The sequence below is a fragment of the Xenopus laevis genome, chromosome 3L (genome assembly GCF_017654675.1).
Source record: "Xenopus laevis strain J_2021 chromosome 3L, Xenopus_laevis_v10.1, whole genome shotgun sequence".
In the NCBI taxonomy this organism is placed as follows: domain Eukaryota; kingdom Metazoa; phylum Chordata; class Amphibia; order Anura; family Pipidae; genus Xenopus; species Xenopus laevis.
Window position 1 is genome coordinate 95,760,809 of NC_054375.1, and position 27,715 is coordinate 95,788,523.

The 27,715-nt window shown below is 40.0% G+C and overlaps 1 protein-coding gene across 1 annotated transcript; it reads right to left on the reverse strand.

Annotated features, from left to right (window-relative positions):
- Window positions 1-965: 965 nt before the first annotated feature.
- chrnb4.L (cholinergic receptor, nicotinic beta 4 L homeolog) lies at window positions 966-26,150 on the reverse strand. The gene is made up of 7 exons (XM_041586640.1): window positions 26,109-26,150; window positions 25,266-25,437; window positions 21,018-21,163; window positions 17,740-17,784; window positions 15,109-15,218; window positions 2,454-3,402; window positions 966-1,233 (listed from the first exon to the last, which is right to left on the reverse strand). Exons 2-7 carry the CDS (start codon window positions 25,318-25,320, stop codon window positions 1,093-1,095), a joined length of 1,446 nt encoding a protein of 481 aa, XP_041442574.1. The 5' UTR covers window positions 25,321-25,437; window positions 26,109-26,150; the 3' UTR covers window positions 966-1,092.
- Between the last annotated feature and the right edge of the window lie 1,565 nt (window positions 26,151-27,715).

Sequence of the window (27,715 nt, forward strand, 5' to 3'; positions counted from 1 at the left end):
CTACTTAAATTTTTAATCATAAAACAAATGTTACAATACATACATATATATATATATATATCTTCTCACTTTATTTACGAAGGTGTAATTTTATTCAAATGATGTGCACATAATCACTTTTATGTCCTGCACCAATCACTTTAATGCTTTGAATGTGATGTCATTCCTTAATTGCCTATGGTTTATTGGCTATATATATCACATGATGTTTAGGGTATGGTTGCCTTGAGAAAGGTCCCAGCAGGGACCGAAACGTTACCTTGGCTGGAACATGCTTCACTAATTACACTTTTTTGCTTTTGAAAAATATCCGTGTTGCTGGTTCATTTGAGAACATATAGACATATGTTCTTTCCAGTATCTTTACACGCTCAACACTCTTTACAGGATTTTTACACTCTCAGGCAAGTGTTTGGCAGCACCAGACTTAGTGAACTTTTAATCTTCAGAACGTCTAACTGGAAATTTCTGGCTGGGACACTTTTTCATTTACTCCAGTAAATTAACAAACAACAGGCTATACATATTTACATACTAAATGCACTTGTGTTAATTTGTGCTGTTATGTATTGTACTAATTGCATATTATTTATTGGGAGACAGGGCCCCCATCTACCCTGCAGCATGGTTTTAAAGTTTAGGGTTATTTTTAACTTTATAGTCATAAAATAATGATGTTTTACTTTTAATGATATGATTCCAATTGGATTACTACTTATTTGGATTGATTCAAGCGGGGATTATGTCTCATTTTTGCTTTGTTTGGTTTAAAAAAGGAAAATAATTTTATCAAAGCACATAATATAAAAATGAAGGCCAATTCCAAAGTTGCTAACATTACCAATAGTTCCATCTACAATGTTTTTAAAATCAATGCAAAATATAATTCACCTTTCTGTGGAATAGAGTTCTGTCTGTGTACAGCTTGAAATTGAGATACCAAAGACTTAAAGATCAGATTACACTTTTAAAAAAAAATGTGAACAAATGTTTATTACTTCCCCCAGAAATCTTTTCATACAAAATGAAATGTCCATAATGCTTAGCATCCGCAATACGTTGGAGAAATATTGCTGCCATTCTCTCTGCCCTTCAGTGGTAATCAGCTGGCGAATGGTTCTGAATTAATGGCTGCATGAAAAGTCCAACAGTGCCTACTATGCACACGATAATGAATATCCACAGAAACAGCCTGTCCACAACCATGGCAACATATTTCCAGTCCTCAATTATCTGGAAGAGAAGATATGCGTATTAGAATTACATGGTTATAAATTCCCTGCATTGGCTGAGCTAGACTAAATGAATGCTAAAGCAATCTCTGAATGCAGAAGTCGCTTTTACTTGTTTGTAAATGGACAAAGCTTTGGCTACATCTGTGCATCATCCTGTCTGTAGATCCATTGGGTGACTAATCAGAAAGATGTATATTTGACAGACATACTCCTAATTCATCTAGTCTGATTTTCTCATATCTTATTTCCTTGGGGACCTATAAAAGACATGCTTTTTAAGTCCTGCTGTCAGTGAAAACAGACACAATTCTACAGTTTCAGTGCCCCAGTATTTTCTCACTCTGTGGGTGGGAGGGGGGCACAACTGAAATTGTCTCACATTCAAACTGTAGTGTTATGATGAGGAAAAAATATTAGATTGAGAATAAATAAAATAAATAAAAATATACAAACTGAGAACATACTAAGAAACTACACATAAAAAACAACACCTATTTGGTACCATATTTGGTAGTTTTTAGCCCTGAAAATTCTTACTGGAGCATATCTTTCAAAAACCAGCATTGGGGGTTCTGGCATTTAGACGTGAATAGGACATTGCAAAGGTGACTTTGGGTCCCTCCCCCCCCGAGCTAGATAAGACAAAATACATAGTTATTGATCCTGCTTTGATTCTTGTGAGGCTCCTACTCCATTTGTGAGTTTATAGAATGTTTTGCCATAAAGAAAATAAATATAGTCACATACAGTAGGTACCAGATAATTGGTTTCCCATGTTAAAGTGCTTACTCCCAATAAATGAGAAAAAAAAAATATGCATGGTGTATAATAAAGAACTAAACTCCATCCTAGAACCATATATAATACGAAATTTAAACTTTGTAAAAGATTTGGCTGAATACCAAACCGAATCCTAATTTCTATATGCAAATTAGACACGGGAAGCATGAATGAGATTAACATTCTTTCACTAATACTGTTTGTGTGACAAAAAGTCATGTGATTTTAAGGATTCAGATTCGATTCAGCCAGGCACTTGGATTCGGCCAAATCCGAATCCTGCAGAAAAAAGGCAGAATCCTGGCCAAATACCAAACCAAATCCTGGATTTGGTGCATCCCTAAAATCAACATATAAAATCAATCCATTTATTTATCTAACCCATACAAAAATCTAAGATAGCATATGTATTTTTATTCTAAAAACATTATATCTTACACTTTGTTCTTCATCCTCACTTTTCATGTGTTCTGATATAAACTTCACACCATCCATTGCTTCATGAACTTCCTGATTATACCTTCTCGGATATCTGTATCGAGATTCTTGATTTCGGAGATTCTCCGATGGATCGTTGACCATAGGGTCACGTGGTCTTGCAGTCGTCATGTTTACAGAGTAGTTGGAGTTTTGGAATGATTCCATTTGCATGTTCCTCCTGTAGTTGCGGAGTTTTTGACTGGCTGAATGGTTTTCTGGTCTTTTCATAAAGAGGAAGACAGGAAGTCTCTCAATAAAGCAGTTTTTTACCCATGACGGCATGGTGTGTGTGCTTGGAGACCTATGGTGAACATTAAGAACGCAAACACTAGTAACAATAGAAAATGTTACCAACACCATAGTAAACATAAGATATTTCCCAATAAGTGGAACATCCAATGAGGTTGGTGGAACAATTTTGGAGATCAAGAGTAAGAACACAGTCAAAGCAAGGAGGACAGATATACACAAAGTCATTTTCTGTCCACAGTCAGACGGAAGATAAAACACTAATATAGCTAACGATGTAATAAGAATGCAAGGAATAATCAAGTTGATAGTATAGAATAGAGGTTTCCTCTTAATAATAAAATCATATGTTACATCAACATAGGTAGGATCCAAAGGGCAGATGGTTCTTCTTCCAGGCAGCTCTATGATGTCCCATTCTCCACTTGGTGTGAAATCATCCATAGTGGCCCAGCCTGTGTTCAGCACAAGGTCTATTTCTGTGTAATCGTAAGTCCATGAGCGGAACTTCAGAGTGCAGTTTTGTTGGTCAAAAGGAAAGTGTTTTACTTCTATTTTGCACGCGCTTTTGTAAATGGCTGGAGGTAGCCAAGCCACGCTACCATTATTTTGAACAACTGCGTTGGTAAACAAGGATACTTCATACGTGCCATCAGCACTAGGAAAAGGAGTGTAGAGATGTCAATATATTAATTAAAGCTGACACAGCAACAGATTTAGCAGACTGTGCATAACATGTCAAATAAGCCAACTATCAATACACAAAATAATACCATATTACCATTTTTGCCGGTAAGATAATGGAATCGTATTTATTAAAAACAAGAACATTATAAAACCTTGTACTTTATATTGTCTCTGTAAAAATGAACCTATTAAGATTTCATCCAAATAAATATTCCTTGCTGGCAACACATTCTTAGTAGTTCCCTCAATGCAACCTTCATTTTTGTAATCGTATCCTTATAGTTAGAATGAAGATGATCTTAAAAAATTCTGTAAGAAATATTTTTGAGCTGTGATGTGAAAACTTTGTGAATACACTACTACATCACTAGCAGCTAAAGGCTACTCCTATACAATATATTATGTCTAATATTAAAGGAGAATTCAACCCTAACGTTAAAAAAACCATACCCCCCTACCCTATATAGACCACCCTCCCTCCTCCCCCCAGCCTAAGTGTTACCCCGGACAAATGCCCCTAACATTTTACTTACCCCTCAGTGCAGATTCAGGCATCGGAGTTCATGGGCGACATCTTTAGCCGCTTCAGTAATCTTCAGAATGAGACCGGTGCTTCTGCAATTTTCACGAGTATCAGCGCTTGTGCAGTTGTTGCTTAATAAAAAATTGCTCCAACTGCGCATGCGCCGCCACGCCGGTCTCATTCCGAAGATTTCTTAAGAGAAGAAGATGGCGACTGTGAACTCCAATGCCTGTATCTGCACTAAGGGGTAAGGTAAACATTAGGTGCATTTGCCTGGGGTAACACTTAGGCTGGGGGGAGGAGGGAGGGTGTGTAGGATGGGGTGTAGGGTTTTTTTTTTAACAATAGGGTTGAATTTTCCTTTAAAGGGGTGGTTCACCTTTACTTTTAATATGTTATATAATGCCTAATTATAAGTAACTTTTTAATTGGCCTTCATATTTTATTTTTTTATAGGTTTTTGAATGATTTGCTATTTTCTTCTGATTCCAGCTTTCACATGGGGGTCACTGACCCCATCTAAAAGAAAATGCTCTGTAAAGCTAAAAAATCTATTGTTACTGCTACTTTTTATTTCTCATCTTTCTATTCAGGCACTTTCCTATTCATATTCTGGTATCTTATGCAAATCAATGCATGGTTGCTAGGGTAATTTGAACCTTAGCAACCAGATTGCTGAAATTGCAAACTGGAGAGCTGTTGAATAAAAAGATAAATAAATTAAAAACCTCAAATAATAAAAAATGAAAAACAATTGCAAATTGTTTCAATGGCATTTTTTGCACTATGCAACCTGCACCAAAGGCTGCACGTGAAGACCCACTTTAGATTAAAGTTCTGAATACCAAACTGCCTGTGCTCAGCAGTATAGGGGGTAGGTGGTGAGCAGTATATGGGTGGCCCATGAAACTCCCTCTAGCTTGTGCACTATTCGGACTAGGGAGTGCTAGAGGCTCACGCTGAGGAGTATATGAGTACAGCTGGCTGCCCCTGTGCACAGAGAAGCAGTGCATATGTAGAGAAAGAAAACACCAGCACTAGGGGGTTTTTTTCATCAAAAAAGCAATATATTGTATTGCATGTGAAACCGACGTTTTGGTCCCTATTGGGACCTTTTTCAAGGTGAAAATACATGCAAGGTGAACCCTTAAATAACCACCTCCTACATAGTATGAACGTGTCAATGACATCACATGTACAATTTAACTCTTGTATGGCTGGAAATCAACCAGCTTAAATATTGGTGCCTCTATTTGGACACTATAATAAAGTGCCATTCGGCCATATAAATATCTTAAGAATGCCCCAAGGCATATTAAAAAGTGCTGGTAAATATGTCAAAATCATTAGAGAATAGTTTTTTTAAAACCATATACAGCTATTACTTGCAGATAACCTGTATCTAATTTTAACCCCTTATTGCATATGTCAACCATTGTAAAGTGTCAGAAAATATATTGTAGCAATAAAGTAAAAATCGGTGTAATCCATGGGTAGATTCCAGGTCCCCTAAAGAGGAAAATAGTGCTCAGTTCAAACCCATTAGGTTGTGTTCAGCCCTTTAGGGGCCACACAACCTAGTTCATATGTCCAATAGGCTTCTTTTTGTAACAACAACTGTTCCATGTCCCCTCCCCTCAGTGGAGCTCTAATACAGTCAATGGGCATGCATTTAAAAGGTAAATGAGATATCCCTCGAGTGTAGCAATGCAAGCTAAACAGTGGGCATTGAGCCCGGACAGAAACACAGTATTGCAGGAGAAGCAAGATATAGTTAATGCAAAGGGTGACGAGTTGTTTTTCATGAGCACATACGGATCGTGTCGTTAAATTTTTAAAAATTCTCTTTTACAGTACTGGCCTGTGGTGTACACTGATTCAGATATGTCAAAATTGGTGAACAAGAAACTGATCCATAAAATGTGGAGTTTTTAAATGTGGCAATTGTGTCATGTGCAATACGTTGATTTTGGGTGATAGATTTTTTCACCCAGATAGCAGCAAACTATACAAGATTAGACACAGATTAACATGCCAGTCCCAAAATGTGGTATGTCTTATTAAATGCCCATGTGGGCTGCTATATTGTGAGAAAACTACTAGACCACTAAAAGACAGGATTAGCATTCATCACTCCACGATACTGGCAGCTCTGGATCCTGATTATGCTAGAAAAACGGTGAAACAAGACATTTCAAAACAACCAGTTGCTCATAAAAAATACCGGCAGTTAGTTCCTATGCCCTGGCTGCAAACATTTTGCTGTGGTGGTAAAGTTGAGCTGGCTGCTGAGAATTGTGCCGCACTTCAGGTGTATGGTGAGTCATGTTCAGGTAAGTCTTCCTGCGAAAAGAGCCCTAAGTATTTACCCTTGGCTTTATGTTTTCAGATGGACGAGAAATCTAGCAAGCGGAAGCCTGCTGTGGAATTGGATGCTGAAGTGATTGTTACATGCAGCGCTTGTAACAAACCTGCTGCCAAGGGGAAGAGATTATGCAGGCTATGCATTGAAGAACTGCTAGATGGTGATCTGGAGCAGTCTTCCCCATGCAGGAAGAGGAGTAGAGCTCAGTCTCAGGAGACTCATTCTCTTTCAGCTAAGTCTGATGTTACTTCGGGGGAGCCTTCCTCTGTGGATATATTGACTTGGATTTCTCAGGCAGTAGCACAAGGTATTAAGGGCTAGTCCACACGGGGAGATAGCGACGCGTTTGCGGTCGCGGCGACAAAGCGCCGCGACAGTCGCCGCGACCGGCGCAGGCGACAGTTTTGTATGGGCGCCTATGTAAAAACGCCTGGCGAGGCATTTTCAGGCGACTGTTGAAAAGCGCATCGCCTCGTGTGGTTAGCACAGGCGTTTTTACATAGGCGCCCATACAAAACTGTCGCCTGCGCCGGTCGCGGCGACTGTCGCGGCGCTTTGTCGCCGCGACCGCAAACGCGTCGCTATCTCCCCGTGTGGAATAGCCCTAAGGAGGCTTCTGTGCAAAAGTCTTCTGTGGCCCCAAAGGATAAGCAAATAGAAGTAGATGAGGAATCAGAGGTGGATGCTTCAGGCGAAGAAATTGACTCCGTTTTTGATATGAACCTGATTCCAGCATTAATTACGGCTGTCAAGCAGACGTTAGATATTCAGGATGAAGAACAGCCATCCACGTCTATGTTTATTCCTAGGAAGAGGAAACAGGTGTTTCCGATGCATAAGGAAGTGCAAGATTTGTTGTCTGCAGAATGGCAGAAAGGCTCTAGGAAGGTGCCAGTTGAACCCAGGCTGGAGAAAATGTATCCTTTTTCAGTAGAATGTACAGAGATTTGGGATACACCACCAACTGTTGACGCTCCAGTGGCACGTTTATCAAAGAAAACGGTACTTCCAATAGACGATCTATCCGCACTAAAGCATCCTATGGAGAAGAGAATGGAGACGGAATTGAAGAAAGCTTATATGGTTGCTGGAGCCATGTGTAAGCCTGCAGTGGCTTTAATTTCAGTTGTTAAGGCCATGGCTTTATGGTTGGACGAGGTTGCCCAAGGCTTCATTGGAGGTACAGCGAACGAGCAGTGCATGCATCTTATAAATGACATCAGGATGGCCTGTAATTTTTGTTTGGAAGCTTCGGTAGACCTGGCGAAATTAGCTGCAAGAAGCATGGCTTTTTCTATAACTGCTCGGCGTGCTTTGTGGTTGAAGGCGTGGTTTGCGGACACCGCGTCAAAGAATGTCCTTTGTAAGCTTCCTTTTGAGGGAAAGATGTTATTTGGGAAAGCACTGGATGAAATTATAGCTAAATCTTCTGGAGGGAAGAGCACCTTTCTACACCAAACACCTAAACGTTTTAAAAATGTTCAGAAGCGTCAGGATAGATTCCCATTTAGACGCAGAGAAGGCTTACAAGCCTGGAAGAGAATTTTTTCAAACAGCTTCTTGGAAGACAGGTCAGTCAAGTTTTTTCAGAGGTAAGGCCAGGGAGGCTAGATCTCCAAAGGGCCAACCGAAACAGCAATGAGGAGACGCCTGTCCAGATTCCAGTAGGAGCAAGGTTGTTGCAATTTGCGGGAGTCTGGGCAGAAGGAACGGAAGATGTATGGGTGACTTCGGTAGTCACAGGGGGGTACAAGATAGAGTTTTCTTGTACTCCAATTCAGGATTTATTTGTAGAAACAAAGGCACCGATAGAGGAGCGAAAGAGGATTATTTTGCTTGATTACCGTATATACTCGAGTATAAGCCGATCCGAGTATAAGCCGAGGTACCTAATTTTACCTACGAAAACTGGGAAAACTTATTGACTCTAGTATAAGCCTAGACACAACTACAGCCCTGTCTCCCAGCAGCGCACCTTCCGCCAAAGAGACTCCCCCAGCGATCGACCGGACTTCTTTGCAAAGTTGATGGTGACAGAGAATTGTGCAGAGAGTGCTGTGTGTCATAAAACCATCACTGATCTTTCATATAACCAACAGATGGCGCTGTGTGATATTGCCATCACTGTTAATCCTTTAGTCAACCAACAGATGGCGCTGTGTGATATTGCAGTTACTGTTATTCTTTCATATAACCAACAGATGGCGCTGTGTGATATTGCAGTCACTGTTATTCTTTGATACAACCAACAGATGGCGCTGTGTGATATTGCAGTCACTGTTATTCTTTGATACAACCAACAGATGTCGCTGTGTGATATTGCAGTCACTGTTATTCTTTGATACAACCAACAGATGGCGCTGTGTGATATTGCAGTTACTGTTATTCTTTGATATAACCAACAGATGGCGCTGTGTGATATTGCAGTCACTGTTATTCTTTGATACAACCAACAGATGGCGCTGTGTGATATTGCAGTCACTGTTATTCTTTGATATAACCAACAGAGGGCGCACTGTTATTCTTTCATAAAACCAACAGAGGGCATTGTGGGATATTGCAGTCTCTCCCCAAGTAAACTGTTGGTATAGGAATGATTAAAGGTGACTGCAATATCGGCAACTGCCCGCTGACCCGAGTATAAGCCGAGGTAGACTTTTTCAGCACATTTTGGATGCTGAAAAACTCGGCTTATACTCGAGTATATACGGTATATCAAAAAATTAATTTTGAAGAAGGCAGTGATGCAGTTGTTAGAAGCGGAGAGAGGAAGGGGATTTTACTCGCCCCTCTTCCTAGTCCGCAAGGCTTTGGGCGAGATGAGGCCCATCTTGGATCTCAGAAGACTGAATCAATTTATACAGCCTCGACATTTCAAGATGGAGTCGCTACAGACGGTGAAAGCAGCAGTAAACCCAGGAGATTGGCTAATTTCTATAGACCTAAGGGACGCTTGTTTACACGTTCCAGTGGCAAACATTCATCAGCGCTTCCTCAGGTTTTGTTTCCAGAATCAACATCTGCAATTCAGATGTCTTCCATTTGGGCTATCCACCTAGCCCAGGACATTTACAAAGGTTTTGATAGTGGTGATAGCAAGTTTAAAAAGAACAGGAATAGAGATATACCACTATCTCGACGACCTACTTTTAGTAGCAAGAGATCCAGAGACATTGATCAATCATCGATAATTAGTGATGAAGGAGCTACAAAGATTTGGCTGGATTCTCAATCTAGACAAAAGTCAGTTAGAACCGACTCAGACGTTGGTCTATTTGGGCGCATTGATAGATACTCGTTTAGGTCTGATATCTCTTCCAAAGGAGAAGATTCTCAAGATTACCAAGATGGTAACATGGATAGTGCAACAACAGTGGATACCGGCCAGACAGTTTATGAAGTTCCTGAGTACTCTGACGTCTACGATTGCCATGGTCAAGTTGGCAAGATGGAACATGAGAATCATACAGTATCTATTTCTTTCTCAGTGGGACAGGGTGAAGGAGGACTAGGGACAGCCCATTCATCTGTCCAGGGAGGGGAAAGAGCAGATGTTATGGTGGATGACACCAGCAAATCTCCGGAGAGGAAGAGAAGGCAGCTGGATATCTTTACAGATGCTTCAGGTCTAGGATGGGGAGCCCATATTCAGGATGTTTCCGTCCAGGGTGCTTGGGGCCAAGACTTGTCACATGTCCAGTTGAACCTGTTAGAACTCAGGGCTGTGGTTCAAGCTCTTCAAGTTTTCAAACCTTTAATCTGGGGACAGGAGGTCTGTATAAGATCAGACAACATGGTGGCAGTGTCCTTTATAAAGAATCAAGGAGGTACAGGAAGTCTGACAATGATGAAGGAAGTGGAGCCAATAATGCTCTTTGGCCAGAAGTTCTTGACGGGAGTGACGGCAGTGCATATTCCAGGGGTCCTGAATCAGCAGGCCGACTTCCTCAGCCATCACAGATTAGATCAAGGGGAGTGGAGTTTGAACAAACAAGTGTTCAGACTAATAACAAGAAGATGGGGGATGCCAGTGGTGGATCTCATGGCGGCCCCGAACAACTGCAAGGTAACAAAGTTTTATTCCAGGTCTCCCCATGTCCAGGCATTAGCAGGAGATGCTTTGGCACAGGACTGGAACGGTCTCTGGGCGTATGTTTTTCCACCACTCCCCATGATATTCAAAGTCCTGAGAAAGATTCTTTCATCCAGGATGGAGGTAATAGCAGTTCTTCCTGTCTGGCCTCGGAGGCCTTGGTTTCCACTGCTGAAAAGGTTGATGGTGGATTATCCATTCAGTCTTCCCGTAAGGAGGGATCTGTTGCAGCAGGGTCCATTCTTTCATCCAGAGCCGAGACAGTTAAGACTGGCAGCATGGAGACTCAGTTCTGCAGGTTGAGACATCAAGGATGTTCAGGGGCAGTCATTGCAACACTGGCGAAGTCTAGGAAAGGAAGCACGTCCAAAAGATATGATAAGATTTGGGACTGCTTTTGCGCATGGGCATCATCCAGAGGAATCAATCCCCAAGTGCCGGAAGTGATGCAGATTTTGGAGTTCCTGCAGTCAGGATTGGAAAGAGGCTTGAGTGCCAGCACTTTAAGGGTGCATGTATCAGCATTGTCAGCGATATTAGGCAGAAGTTTATGGCAGAGTCGTTAGTCATACAATTTCTTAAAGCAGCAGTGAGAATTAAGCCTCCAGTGAGGAGACTTGCTGCTCCGTGGGAGTTACCGCTTGTACTAGAGGTCATTTCAGAACCACCTTTCTGGCCTGTGGAGAAGATCTCTTTGTGGAATTTGACTTTAAAAGTAGGGATGCACCGAATCCAGGATTCAGTTCGGGATTCAGCCAGGATTCGGCCTTTTTCAGCAGGATTTGGATTCGGCCGAATCCTTCTGCCCGGCCGAACCGAATCCGAACCCTAATTTACATATGCAAATTAAGGGCGGAGAGGGAAATTGAGTGACTTTTGTCACAAACCAAGGAAGTTACAAATGTTTTCCCCTTCCCACCCCTAATTTACATATGCAAATTAGGGTTCGGATTCGGTTCGGTATTCGGCCGAATCCTTCGCCAAGGATTCGGGGGTTCGGCCGAATCCAAAATAGTGGATTCGGTGCATCCCTATTTAAAAGCTCTATTCTTAGTGGCTATTGCTTCAGGTCGTAGAATGTCAGAGATTCAGGCTGTATCAGCTCGACCTTCACATACAACTTTTAATGAGAAAGGTGTCACACTCAGTCCAGTTTTGGGATTTTTGCCGAAGGTTGTCTCAAGTTTTCACATTAACGAGCCTATTCATTTACCAGCAAAAGATAAGGAGGTTACTGAGGCTCTGAATGTGAAGAAATGTTTGGAAGACTACCTAGAGATTACAGAGCCTATTCGTAAGTCAGATAGGCTCTTCGTAATTCCGGCAGGAGCAAGAAAGGGTGAGATGGCTTCCACAGTAACAATGAGAAGGTGGATTGTAACAATCATAAGGAAGTCTTATCTACTGTAAGGAGAAAATACACCTGAAAGTGTGCGGCCTCATTCTACAAGAGGTGTGGCGGTGTCTTGGGCGGCAGAAGCAGGCATGCCAGCGGATGACATCTGTAGAGCAGCCACTTGGGCCAGTCCTAATACTTTTGTTAAACATTATCGACTCAACGTTAGAACCAAGAATAAGGCTTCTTTTGGTCGGAAGGTTATTTTAAGTGCGACCAGAAATTAATTAAATTCTTAAAGCATTCGTTTCCCTCCCTTTTTTTGATTTGCTTTGGTATATCCTGAGTGTTAATGCTGACCAGGAATGGCCAGGGAAAGGATAAATCCCTATCATACTTACCATGATTTTCCTTTCCTGGCCATCACCCTGTTCAGCATGCCCACCCTTACTCACTTGCTTTTTACATAGACACGGTGGGTAGGGGAGGAGGGGAATTAAAAGATTGCTGGGGACGAGTCTACACGGGGGGGGGGGTAGGGCTACCCGAGTGTTAATGCTGACCAGGGGGATGGCCAGGAAAGGAAAATCACGGTAAGTATGATAGGGATTAATCCTATTGTCCATAAAGACCCAAAGAAATTAGTCAGATTCAGTTCATAGTCATATATTCCTTGTGGTAGATTCGTGTAGTATGATAAATTTTGAAATTTGAAACAAAGTACCCAAGGAAGAAACTAAACAAAATACCAAGAAACAAATTGGCAACAAACATAACAATCTAAATAGATAAGTGTTAAAAAAGTATCAAGTACTTAGAAATATGATATTATTTTCATTTCAATGATGAATTATTTTTACAGTTGCAAGGCTTGCCATGGGTGCTAACATGGCACCTGCATATGCCAACATTTATATGGACTATTTTGAAAATACTTTTATTCTTTTCAATACTGAATTTTCTCTGAATATCCATGCCTATATGCGATACATGGACAATACATTCTTCTTATGGTCTGGTACATTGCATAGGTTGAATGAGTTCCTGGTCTATTTGACCAATGTACATTCTACAATTAAGTTCACCCTCGAGGTCAGTCACAGGGAGTTGGATTTTTTAGATGTAAGCATTAATTACACAGGGCACAAATTTACAACTTCAGTTTACACCAAGCCCACAGATAGAAACAATTTATTGAAACCCACATCATATCATCCACCAGGTTTGTTTAAGGGTCTGCCCCGAAGTCAGTTGTTGTGTGTTAGACGCATAGCATCTACAAATGAATTGTATGACAACGCCTCTACACAGATGGTAGAGAAATTTGTGGCAAAAGGGTATGACGAGAGTAACCTACAATGTCATAGGGAGGAGGTGCGGTCTATTCCCAGGCAACAATTGCTTGGAAAAAGGGATATGAACCCGAATAAGGCCCCAAGAATACCTTTCCTTTGAGTCTAAGGTCTGCAGAAAAATCCTTCTGAAATATTGGGGTCTTCTGAGCACAGATTTTAAGTATGGTCAGGTGTTTCAGTCTCTCCCACTTTTTTCATACAGACGGGGGAAAAATTATCGGTGACCTCGTTAAAACTAGGCCAAAACGCCAATTGGATAGTCAATTCCCCATTAAATAACACGGCACTTTTCCATGCAGGAACTTTTTAATATGTCTTAGGGCAGTGCTGTCCAACTTCTGTTGTACCGAGGGCCAAAATGTTACTGGCCTATGTGGTGAAGGGGCTGATAATAGAAATCAGTGTTGACCACTCCCCCTTTTAAACCACACCCACTGTAAACCACACCCATGTTACCAAAATAACGTTTAAGATCATATCCACATTAACGGGGGTAGCACACCAAAAAACCAAATGGTTGGTGCTCACTGCAGGGAAATCCCTCATCACTCATGTGAAAAATTGAAGTCATGTTAAAACATACCCTTAAATCCATATGCCTCATCCTCCCCTGTGGATAATACAACAACCCCCCCAACACATGATTAAACACCTTAGGGACCCTTAACAACAATTTCCAAATGCTAACAAACCCAAGAACAAACCCCTAACAGGCTTAAATTCCACAGGTAGCATTGGGCAAGCAGAGTATGGCACACCCAAGCAGCACTGGGCAAGCAGAGAATGGCACACACAAGCAGCACTGGGCAAGCAGAGAATGGCACACACAAGCAGCACTGGGCAAGCAGAGAATGGCACACACAAGCAGCACTGGGCAAGCAGAGAATGGCACACCCAAGCAGCACTGGGCAAGCAGAGAATGGCACACACAAGTAGCACTGGGCAAGCAGAGAATGGCACTCACAAGTAGCACTCCATAAGCAGAGAAAGTCACACACAAGTAGCACTGGGCAAGCAGAGAATGGCACACACAAGCAGCACTGGGCAAGCAGAGAATGGCACAAACAAGCAGCACTGGGCAAGCAGAGAATGGCACACACAAGCAGCACTGGGCAAGCAGAGAATGGCACACACAAGCAGCACTGGGCAAGCAGAGAATGGCACACACAAGCAGCACTGGGCAAGCAGAGAATGGCACACACAGGGAGGGAAGGCAGAACAGAGCAGGAGACAGGGAAACCTATCATTCTAATATGTACTACATACAGTGACACAGTGCTGCTACTCCATTAGCATTGTGAATAAAGTGTGAACAGGTGAAGAATGTGGGCAGTTTCAGTCTGGGTCTTAGGTGTGAACAGTACAGGGTTTTAGGATATAAACAATAGAGGTGTCACAGGTGTGAATAATACAGGGTATTACAGTCTGAAGTTGAGGTTTAAACAGTTAATCTCTGTACAAGAAAAGAACACACTGGCACACGAGGCTTGTATCTGCAGGGCGAACCCTTGCAAAAGTTTTTACTGCAGTAAAAACTTTTGCAAGGGTTCGCCCTGCAGATACAAGCCTCGTGTGCCAGTGTGTTCTTTTCTTGTACCAGTTACCGGGAGGTTACCGTATCCTCCACCCATTGAGCACCGAGCTAATCTTTATAACTGCATAACGGTGTGCGAGAGTCTACTTCAATTGAAGCAGTTAATCTCTGTAGACACAGCATGTGGGGGTCCACACAAGGGGGGCGCCAGTTTGACAGCCCTGCCTTAGGACATTCTTAAAATATTTATATGGCCAAATGGCACTTTTTTATAGTGTCCAAATAAGAGGCAAGGTTTTACTTTGTATGTATTTTCACCTTGAAAAAGGTCCGAATAGGGACCAAAAAAAATACAATATTTTTTGATGCAAAAAGACCCCTGGTGCTGGTGTTTTCTTTCTCTTTCTCTAACTCTGCAAAAGACAGTATATAGATTATGACTCTGAGCTATAAAAAAACATATAGTCTTACTTATTGTAAAGGACAATGTCTGGTAGCCAGATCTGTTGAGATGGGATTCTAAGTTTCTTTATACCATCATAATCATCTGGATTCCATGTCAGACGATAGTCCACCCACTCCTGGGGGTACAAAGTTTAAAGTAGTTCCAGTTAAACTTAAAGGGCAACGGTATTCTTAAACAGCTTTTCACAAATAGGTTTCATTTCTTTCCTATAGATTTTGATATAGTAAGAATTTTTGCGCTTGCTCACAATTTAAAAAATGTTACCTAGTGGAAACATGCTGTATGGAACATTTATTAAACATTCACTAAAGTGGATTTTTATAATAGTACACATTCACCATTAGGCAATAGAGCATAGCTAGCGAGCTAATTGTGTGTTCCAAGCTATGTTATTACCTGCAACTACTCCCCAATATGATTTACTGGTCACAAAATTTTGTGGTTAAAGGGACTAAATAAAATTTCAGAAATGCAGATGTTCCTTTAATGGCAATATACAATGGGAAATGTGAAAGGGGTTTTTCACCTTTAATCACTTCTAGTGATGGGTGAATTTATTCGCCAGGAGCAAATTTGCGGCGAATTTTCGCGATTCGCGAAACGCCCGCGAAAATTCGCTGGCATCAAAAAAACGGACGCCGGCGCCATTTCTCGAATTTTTCGCTGTTTCACGAATTTCGCAGGAAATTCACACATTTTTCGGCGAAACGGCGCAAATTTGCCCATCACTAATCACTTCTATTACATTGCCCATCACTAATCACTAATCTTACTTTCTATTTACTATGTGTGTCCATTTTTCTAATACTGAAGTGTAAAGTTTCAGTTTCTTATTTCTTGGGGGGGGGTAATTGCCTACTCTCTAACCCCATATGTAATAAAAGGCGCTAAATTTGCGCAAGAGCAGTAACTCATAGGAAACAATAAGATTTTTGCTTTTAAACAGGTGACCAGTAAATGCTCCCTGCTGATTGGTTGCTATTGGTTACTGCTCCTGGGCAAACTTAGTGCCTTTGATTACATAACCCCTTAACTGTTCTAAATTGATACATTAGTAGAATCTCTGCGTTTCAAGAAAGGCAGCTGTTAGAATTCATACAATAGTTGCTATTTTAAAGATACTGCTGAGAAATGTATCAATTAAATGTAGCAAATTGTTCAGAATCTGCACCTGAATTACTGAGCTGCCGGACTGAAACACCAGAGACAGGGACATTAAGCTTTAAGCTTCAAATTTAAAAAAACAGTAAAAAAAAAATTAAAAATGGAAAGCAATTGAAAAAAGTATTTATTGCAGAAAAAAGAAAATATTTTTAATAAAATCATAACTATTTTATTCAAATGGAATCTATGGGAAATGGCTTTCCCATCATTCAGAGCTTTCTCGATAGCGGGTTTCTGGATAAGGAATCCCATACCTGTATAAAGTTATTGCATAATGTAATGCTGAGTTTAATGCAGACAATTTTGTCTTCATCAACCTGAAGTGAAGGAAGTTAGAATCAGTTTGTCACTTCTTTTCTCTGGCATTAGACTGCGAGCATAGTTGGAGGTGGCAATATGAGCTAGTGTGCCAAGCTTCAGGTTAGAGTGACAGAGGGGAATTTTAAATTTAGTGAGATATCTAGAGCATGACCTTCAGTGTGTGTAGGAGAGTCAGGCCATTCAAGAAGCCAAATGAAAGAGGAGTTTTAGGGCTCTTACACACGGCCGTTCCGACCTGCGCTCCTCTGCGTTCCGTTTTTTGGCGTTCAGCCGCAGGGGAGCGCAGGAATAGACGCAAGTAATGATTTGAAATGGGGCTGTACTCACTCAGGCGCGTGTAGGCGCCGAACGCAGGTTCAGACGCAACATGCTGCATTTTTCCTGCGTTCGGCGCCTACACGCGCCTGAGTGAGTACAGCCCCATTTCAAATCATTACTTGCATCTATTCCTGCGCTCCCCTGCGGCTGAACGCCAATAAACGGAACGCAGGGGAGCGCAGGTCGGAACGGCCGTGTGTAAGAGCCCTAAAGGTGACCACAGGTTTCACTTGGTTGTCACCATTTGAGCATTAAGGAGCCATCCACAGGTGCATCCCTCATTAGGCTTTTAAAAGGTTGCAAATAGTAATGAAAGTGAAGGTAGCCATGAATGGGCCAATAATAGCTAAAGTTTTGGCGAGGTTGACAAACTAGCTGATCTCGTTGGTGCAAGGCCAGCTTAAGCGTGACACAGCTCAATGATTAACACAAGCAGAATGTTCTGATATCATTCTCTCATCATCACACCCTCATTAACCTCCATGATGATCATCTCAGCAAAGTGCTTCCCAGAAACACTGTCACACCATCCCCCATACTACAGATAATTATCTTGGTCAAAACTACCAGAACAAAATATTCTTTCAATATTTTTACAAGACCAGCAATTGTAAAATGTTTAACTGTTGTTTTTTATTTATTTATTTATTTGGTGTATTGTTTCTTTGTTGTTATTCGTATAATTTCTACTAATCATTATATATTATATGCTTATTATATTTTGTATTCTGCAGCATTTTTAATCTTGTCATCTTAATGTGTACAATACACCCCCACGCTCATTCAGTATTATGGCAAATCTTACCATTCTACATAAAGTAAATAATACTTGCCTGATTAAGCCACACATTTGTTGTCATAATCTGTTCCCGTTCATTCTATTCAGTGTAGTAAGAAAAAGACAAAGGTAACAATTATTAGTCTTGTATAGTTGATTAAAGGAAACCTTATTCCTTTCTCAAATCTTCTGCCTCTTCTACGTAATTTATTTTTGAGTAATACATCTAGTTGTTCCTGCCTGAGCAGTATGCTTTCCTGATGTCAGTTTCTGTACATTGTTTTAATCAATATAAGAAAAACATGAATAAATGTGAAGACAAATTTACCAAATTAATACTCTGGTGACCCCTACATTACCTATTTCAGCCCCACTGACAGTCAGGTGTGGGTCAGTAGTGTAACTACTGGGGTTGTGATCACACCTGGGCCCACACCCCATTGGGGCCTGCCGGAGTCGAGGGTGGCAGGGCAGAGGAATTTTTCAGTGGCATGTGCAGCAGCCACGATTTTGAAGGGTGATGGGGCCTGCACCTGGGCCCTGCCCCAGCTAGTTACTCCATTGGTTTGGGTAGAAGGATATTTGCCTCTGAAATATATACAAATAACCCCTACCAAAATAACAATAGGTTGGACTTTCCTCACTGGCTTTACCTCCATCACAGATTTGAATTGCTCAATATTAAAGAACACCTATAATTACTTTGGTCATCCCTGGACATACCTTGACATCCTAATAAAAGTCCAAGGCATAGGGGCTGATTTACTAACATAGACGCAAAACTGCGCCAGTGCAGTTTCTAAGTAGATTTTGTATTCCACTCCAAAATGCAGGTGGGTGGGAGACTGCCAATCCTCCAGTTATTTCTGACCTTTGTCAAATCACACAGAAATGTCAACCAAGGGGAGGCACTGGCTGGGAGAACTGGCATAGGGGCTGATTTACTAATATAGACATTAAACTGTGCCAGTGCGGTTTCTAAGTAGATTAATCAAAACAAATTGCTGATTGGTTGCTGTGGGCCCCTTTGTTAGTAAATAACTTCTAAAGTCCATTTATTATTATCCCACTCAAAAATACAGGTGGGTGGGAGGCTGCCAATCCTCCAGTTAGTTCTGACAGTTTTCAAAGCAAACAGAAATGTCAATCAAGGGGAACTGCATGGTGCATTAAGCAGCACTGAAAATGTTTACATCACTTCCCGGATATGCCATAATCTTGCATGTCTGCTGCTGAAAGTGATATCACTTTACATGTGCACACACTCTTCTGAACCTGCTGAATGAATGCCTACCGTATACTGAATTTGCTGGAAAAACTGGAATACCCAGTGGAATGACAGGGAGGTGATGGGAGGCCAGTGGGAAGTGGATCCAAATCACATAACTCCAGGCAAAAATTGAGGAGTTGACATGTCTGAAGCACAAGGTCCATGTAATGGGGTGGTAATATTTTCCTTGTAGATTATAAAACATTCACATCTAAAACAGCCCAGCAGTTACACCTTTAAAGAGTTGCATCATCCTTAAAACAATCATTTAGCTAGAAAGCTTCTATGCAGCCCAACTCCTTCCTAATGGACCTGCATCCAATACACTTGGAGTAATTTAATAGGTACAGAATTTCAAAGTACTCATAAAATGTCTGGCAGTCTTTCAGGGAAATAACTGTGTTTATTCAGCTGTTTGTTCGAATGAAATATGCTGTTTATTCAGAACACAATATCAAGGTTTACCCTTTCTATCATGACAATATGTCTTAACTGCTGTAAGAAAGAACAGCTCATTTATATAATAATAAGGATAAGCTACTCTATATTGGGAGTTACAATTTTTGTGAGACACTGAAGAAAATCTACAATTTGAGCTTCTATATGAACATGATATTATATGTCCTACGCTTCTGTCTGTTAAATAAAAACATTGTCTGTGACAGAGAACAGGACACAGTACTGAAAGTAATTAGGAGGGTAATGGATTTTAAATCTAATAAAATTCCTAATTTGATTTAAATACACGTCATTGATTTTTCTGTACTGAGACTACTGTACTGTACTGTACTGTACTGCTTTTTCTGTACTGAGTGAGAATATTTTAAACTCTTACAGCTTCCTGTTCTGCACCTTTTCAAGTGGTTAATGCGATTTTTCTCTTTCCTTTTTTGAAAACGAATATACTTCCCATGCAAAGAGAGTAGATCACATGGCTTGTTTATTACGTGCAACTTTTGCTGCAGTCATTGTGCAAATTGCCACCATTACAGGTACATGCATCTAAAGCAGCTGTTTGCACAATGATATGAATTGCAAATATTTTTTTTTAAAACATGAAAATATTGTCAGTTGAAATATTTCACCACTGTACCAGAATTGCATATTATTTTAAACACAAAAAGCGTCCTTTTAGTAAACAGATTTTATATTCTTATGAAATGCCAGATGGAGGCATGAAATGCATCAGGTGATGGGAATGTGTCTTTCATGGTATCTGATCCATGTTCTTAAAGGAATTTTGACAATAAAGCGTTTTGATTTTTAAACATTGTCACTTGGAGGACTACCTCATGAGCAAAATTTTTCACCAAGTATAGATTTTTCACCAAGTATAGATTTATAGAATTGGCGTTTTCACCCACAACCAACTTTTTCTTGAGTCTGGGCTATAATTTCTCTATGTGGCCTGTTTTTCCATACAAAAAAAAAAACACTCCCAGCAGACATAAATTCTGCCCCTTGCCCTTCACATCTGCAGCTTCTCTACACTCTGGAGAGATGTCTGTATTCACTACATTGCATAATCAATAGAAAATTAAAAGGGGGTTTTAGTCGACTTGAATTTAATAATATTTGGGAGAAAGGATATTTAACCTGTACTATTTTTTCTATAGAAAATAGTACAGGTATAGGACATGTTATCCAGAATGCTCGAGACCTGAGGGTTTTTGGATAATGGATCTTTCCATAATTTAGATCTTCATACCTAAATTCTACTAGAAAATCATGTAAACATTTAATAAACCCAAGAGGCTGGTTTTGCTTCCAATAAGGATTAATTATATTTTGGTTTAGATCAAGTACAAGCTACTGTTTTAGTACTACAGAGAAAAAGATCATTTTTCAAAAATCTGGATTATTTGGATAAAATAGAGTCCATGGGAGACAGCCTTTCCGTAATTCGGATCTTTCTGGATAACAGGTTTTTGGATAACAGATGCCATACCTGTATAGTGAAAAGTAACTTCTGTAACAATGTATATGCTACTGCAGAGCTAAAAACACAATAGCAGTAATGTAAGGTATACATTAGGATGAAAATGAGATCTCAATTTGCTTACCACACTGATGAGCTGAGCCAGAGACAACTGGAGCTGAATAGAGACCAGCTGAGAGTTGTAATATGCTGGACGAATGAGCTTATTGTATTTGTCTTTTCTTAGAAGATTATTCATTAATCGTTCCTCTGAATCTGCTGCTTTGCAGCCTAGAGAGCAGAAAAACAAGAATTCTCCAGATAAAGAAGTCTCAATTAAATCAAGATCTTCAAGTAATATGTGACATATATGTAAAGGGCTTTCCTGTGTATACCAGTAATATTTCGTGTGCTGATGTCAGAAAAGCTGCTGATTTGCACATTTATAGCAGTAATGGTATACTTTTAGCTTTAACATGGAGTATTGGGCTGGCATTTATCAGTTTCCTGTTATAGTTCCTAGTTAAAAGTAACTTGTTCCTTTCATAAGCCCTTACGGTAGTTTGAGAAGATTCTCATTCATTCAGGTCATGGTATATCTGTAGAAATAAGTGAAATCAACTGGACTTGCTGTGTTTTTTTCTTGAAGACATTTCCCCAGTCATCCAACTGGCTTTCTCAATTCAGAATAACTTGTAAATAGGATCTTTCTTCGGGAATATAATAATATAATAAACGCAGCAAGTCCAGTTGATTTAACTTATTTCTACAGAAATAAGCCCTTAGCCTATTCCTGCTCCTCCAGGTTTCTTGCCTTTCCCTTTTTACTGAACATTTTTTATTGATTGACTACATTTGTCTATTTTGTGAAACCCTTTATGTATGTAATTCTTGGTGGTACTTGAGGTGACTGTTACAGGAGATAGTATATTCTGAAACAAGGATCTCAGTGTTCCAGCAGGGTTTGGTTTACCTTACTTTACACATATTTGATGCACAACTAGATCAGTTGGCTTTTGGTTAAAAAAAAAAAAAATCTTTAGCACTGGGTAGAAGAGGCACCTGCCTAGAGAGCAATGATAGGGGGGCGCTGGACAGGTGCCTGTTAAACTGTTCTCTGCCTACCACTAGTCCATGTTCACTCCCCTCTGTTGCTCTCCCCTCCGTCACTCTCCCCTCTGTCACTCTCCCTTTCCTCCCCTCTGTTGCTCTCCCCTTCGCTTAGGTGCTCGCATACGCACATGGGGGAGGAATAGGGTCACCTAAGGTGCTTAGTTGACTTTAACAAACATAGGTTTGGATGGAGCACATAACTCAAAGACTCTGCCGCAAATAAATATTTATGAATCACAAATGCTTGGTTGACTTGGCCCGACTCAGCCCTGGATCACAGTCTGCACCATACAATCTTACAACTGCAAGTACTCTGTGTATCTCTGGGCCCTAATCTTAGAGCTCAAGCACTTGGCTTGTACCATTAGTAACTGAGCCCATTTATACCTAAAGCTGTCTTTTGACCTTCTGTGTTTTCTTTTTTACATATGATTTATTACAAAGTCACTCAAAATGTGTCTTTTCCTGAAACATGTCTTCTATTTGAAGTGCTTATTTAAAGAGCTTTCCTTGGCCAACACCTCTTTTCGATGAGTGCCTCAAGCCCTCAAAATTTATAGCAATATACTATCCACCATTAACTAATATCCAGTTGGAGATTTACATCTCCAAACAGACACCTCCAGCCCCCACCCCAATAAATACAGCACAGCTGGCAACATAATGCTTCTTCTTAAATATGCAGTGCAATTTTAAGCTACATTTCATTTAAAGAACTACTGAGACCATGGAGAAAGGCAAAGGTCTTGCATTAACTGCCCATGCAGGCAGTTACATTACAGAAAAAGCACTGTTAATGAATAGGTGTGGGACCTGTTATCCAGAATGCTTAGGGCCTGGGGTTTTCCCAGATAAGGATGTCTCTTTTCATCATTTTGACCATCATACCTCAAGTCTACTAAACAATTATTTAAACATTAGGAGTGTTATTTACTAAAATTCGATTTTATCTCATTATTTTAATAAAAGAATCAACCAAACTTCCATTCATGATTTTCCCTTATTTATTATTAAAATAACTTAAAAAAATTAGATTGGGAAAAAACGTATAAAATCGAGCAAAACCCCGAATTGTAAGATTTTCTCAGACTTTTCTCCAAATTGCTTGAATTTTTTGGATTATCAGGCTCAAATCTTCAAATTGGGATAGGGAGATCTGCCTTTGACTTATACAGTACACAACCTCAACAGGTTTGAGATGGTGGATTTTCAGATTTCAGACTTTTTGCAGCATCAAGGTAAAATCCGAGTTTAAGTAAATAACCCCCCTAAATAAACCCAATAGGATTGTTTTACCACTAATTAGGATTAGTTGTAGCTTAGTCAGGATCAAGGTACTGTTTTGCTATTACAGAGGAAATCATTTTTAGAATTATTTGCTTATAATAGTGTCTATGGGAGGTGACCTGCCCATAATTTGGAGTTTTCTGGATAACAGGTCTCTGGATAATGGATCTCACACCTGTAATAGGTACAGAGTTTGTGCTTGTTATTACATTACACTATAGTAGTCTGATAACTTATGGGTCCTTTGTAAACATGCATTTAGTACTGGGAACATAATTTTTGATTAGCAGCAGAAACTTTTTTTTATGGTGAAAGCAATAAAGTTCTTAAATATACTCCATGAAGATAATAATAACAAATTTAAAAAAAACCCTTTTACATTTTTGGAATCAAGGGGGGGGGGTAAACAATCAAATAATGAACACATGGATTCAGGGAGCGTAACTAATGAGGAAGCAGACCCTGAGGCTGCAGGGGGCCCCAAGAGCTATAGGGGCCCCATGAGGCTCTAATTCATATAAAATTTCAATAAATACTGGTAAAGGAGTTCAACCTCTAGCCATTTTGGGGGCCTTGAAAATCATTTGCTGTGGGGCCCAGTAATATTTTAGTTACTCAACTGCATGGATTATGTGGGCAAAAGGATCATCCTCCGCTTTTATTTACAGTTTAAAGTGTAAATTTATGTTTTACAGAGAATTTAGTCATTATGTGCTAGAAAAGATTTTGTGTGTGATTTAAAAATGATTTTGAAATATATTTATCTGCAAACATGTATTCACACTTTTGGGGCTTCCTTTACCACTAGATGGTGGTACAGTACACAACAAACTAGTTATCAAAAGTGTGTGTGATGTCATAATCCTAGTTATTAAGATGTGCTTTATCCAAAATAGGATACTCCTATTAATTTGGATATGTGCTTTATACATCACAGGTTAGATCTGTTTATCGGGATGTTTGCAAGTGGCATCACGGGTTACTTCTGTTAATTAACTATGGAATCTTTTATCCAGAATGCTCAGAACCTGGTGTTTTCTGTAATTTGTGTGATCATACCTTAGAGGACACCTATCACCCAGCACTCACTGGGAGGCATTTTTTGGTGGGGTACAATAGTTTTCCTCAAGCAGCGTGTAGGGTCTATCCACACTTCTGGTGGGCCAACAATTTTTGAGTGATAGGTACCCTTTAAGTCAATTAAAAACATTAAGAATTAAAAACTATTTTCTATTTACACTGAAAAATGAAATCATTAAAAATATTAGAAGCTGTTTAAAATTGACTTTATGGGAGATGGGCTTTTCACATTTCAGAGCTTTATGGATAATGAGTTTTCGTATAATAGATCCCATCGCTGTATTGACAACACAGGCTACTCTGTTTATTAGGAAATGTGCTATTAGCACAACATGTTACTTCTGTTTTTTTAAGATATATTATGGACACTATAGGTTCCTCCTGTTAACTAGAATATTTGCTGATGAGGAAGCTGTAGGTTGGACATTGTTTTCACATGTTCATATTTAGTATAACCTATCATTATGCTAGCATAGTGTTTGTAATGTAAAATAAAGTGATTTTAAACATTTCTCCAGTCATGCCTTTATCCAGGCTTTTTCAGCAATGTATTTTTCAGATGATATCCAAACAAGCACAAGTTATTATCCCAAAAGCAAATTAAGATTGATAGGAGTTTGCTCAATTAATTGCATTAACTTTGACTGTGATTGATTTGTTGGCAATATGTCAACAGCTTACTAGCCAGAATGGATACATAGTAATTTGCCATTTTTCCTAATAAGCTGTACAAGAGTTGCCTGTTTTGCTGTATGGAGTAATTCAACAGCTTGTGTGTTTAATGGAGAGACATGGTATGAAACTAGGCTGCATTATTTTTCTTATGCCTTTTCAATTGCCTGTGACTCTAAATAATAAGCACACTACACAGTGGAATTGCTGAGGCTAAGAGAGATGTTAAAATGGTACTTACAGTTCACCCAGAGGAGAGCTGTCAACAATAAGAGCAGGGAAGTTAGATTCCTCATGTTACATGCACAATGCGATGCCTGCTATAATGCTTGCCAAGAGATACCGGGTAGCTGGGCTCCTAGTCCGGGAGAGTTTCCTCTGGAAATTGTCCCAATGTGAGTTGTCAGTGCTGGCTGCATATAGTGTGTAGAAGAAGCAGAAATTGTGGCTGAACAGCTAGGGATAGATGTTACAGTGAGCAGGGGGAGCAACAGAGGTCTGAATGCAAGTTTAGTAGGGGAAGGAACAAAGCAGATGCAGGGGGAGGGAAAGGTACACTGAGTGCTATGTACTGAATGTCTGCAGACCCTGGGATCTGTACAGTAGGACGCAGGGCTAGGTGAACCAGGACAGAAAGTGTGGCGAGTTTCTCAAGATAAAGGAGATGGTGAGCCGAGTGTAGGGTTTTCTGTGTATGCACAAAATGCTTGCTGACCATGGATATAGTAGGATGCTTAGAAGTTAGGGTAGGCGTTGCACAGTATAGTAGGTAATTTGCTTGCAGAGGCTGGAATATACAGTATACTATAAATTGCAGGTGTAGTAGAATAAGACAAGGATTTTTAATTTATTGAAATACTGCCATGTCTGAGGCACCCAAACAAACATGATGGCAGTGTCCTGACTGCTCTTTCCCAGCTTTTTAAAAATGTGCTTTTCTGGAATCTGAACTGCAGTTGCTGTTGTTCATCATTGCTCCCATGCTGTGGAACAGATATGATTCATTGCTGCTCTAGCTCCCCACTAATCTGCCTAGGGCTTTAGCGGTGTTGCTGATAACTGTGATATGTGAATGCCACCCCACCTCTGTGTCCGGGAGCTTCCTCTTGGTACTTTCCTTCAAGTGTGGCAGGAGAAAATCGACCCCGGCTTTGTGTGTTTGAACTTTAAGGATTCCACTGACTTTGTGTTAATGAATTACAGGTACAATAGCCAAGAATATAAAGCACAATGTTCTCTTCTGTTAAAATACCCAAAAGCAATCCACATGCCAGTGAGTTCAATAATGTCAATAATGTCTTCCAATATTTCACTTCAATGGTGGTGGCAGTAACTGCTTTTGTTACCTTACATATTGCAAACTAAAGACATATTAGTTGTCCAGTATCCACACCAGAAAGGCTTTTTCTTCACATCTGGGTCTTTCCTGAAATGTTGGTATAACTGGGATCTCAGAATCATGTCTGATAATGAAATGTGATGCAAGTGTGATTCAAATATGTGAGATCCTGGTTACGTTTAACTCACTGGGATCGAAAGTGCAACCAAAAAAAACTGTGTGCATGAGGGCAATGGAGGTCTGAGCAAAGAGGTATATTGACAGTCTTTGCCCTGCATTCAGGTTCAAGCTGGGGAAATGCAAATGTTGTTGACCTACAACCCTTAACTAATGAAATGTCAGCATGGTTAACAAATCGGTCAAAATATCTCTATTTTGCCAAGCTCAGACTATGGACATGTCTGCATCAACCAATTGCATTGAGCGCTGTCCAGCCCCCCCCCAGCATGATATATTCCAGTGGTGCTACATATATATATCAGTACAGACAAATTCCCACCAGGGTTTATTAGGAACGTACAAAAGATGCTAGCAGACCGGTTCAGTATTGTTTTCATATTCTGGGCTAAGATACTATTAATGTGCTAGTTCCTACATTTTTAATAATTTAGGACATGACATTTCATTGGAAGGTTAACCTTGTTTGCCTGCTGATTGTGCCATATATAAAAATAATGAAGTAAATGACACATTTGAATGGTAGAATGCCTTTTATCTTTTTTTAACAAAAGAGCATGAGCCACAATCAGAAACCTACTTTTAGCACTTGGGCAACTGTGATATCTGGCACATAGTTATTTGTGTTTTTAAATAAGCAGCAATATTAAGGCTCTTTAGAACAGTTCCACTGTACCACACTGATGGATGCTTTGCTGAGCATGATAACAAAAGCTTGGCCCTTATACTTTATAGTAATAATAAAGGTGTGAGACTACTGCATTCAAGCTGGGTTGCTGTTTGTTTGTGTTTGGCAATGTTTATCTATGCAGAACACTGGCTGATGCAAATCATGGCACTGTCAAAATCAACTAACGTGAAGCCCTTTAGCTTGTGAGGCAACAATTCCCATCATCCTCAAGTAAATAACATATGTATAGTTGACATATCTGCTTTACAATTCTATGATCAATTGAACAGTTCCCCCATATGTAATAAAGACATTTGCATTTACCCATGAGAAGTAACCCATAGCAACCAATAAGATGTTTACAGGTGAACAGTAAATGCTACCTGCTGATTAGTTGGTATGGGTTACTGCTCCTGGGCAAACTTAGTGCCCTTGATCTTGTGTAATGATAAATTCTAAAAAAATACCGGATAGGAAAAAATTGTATTTTCACAATAAATTACTA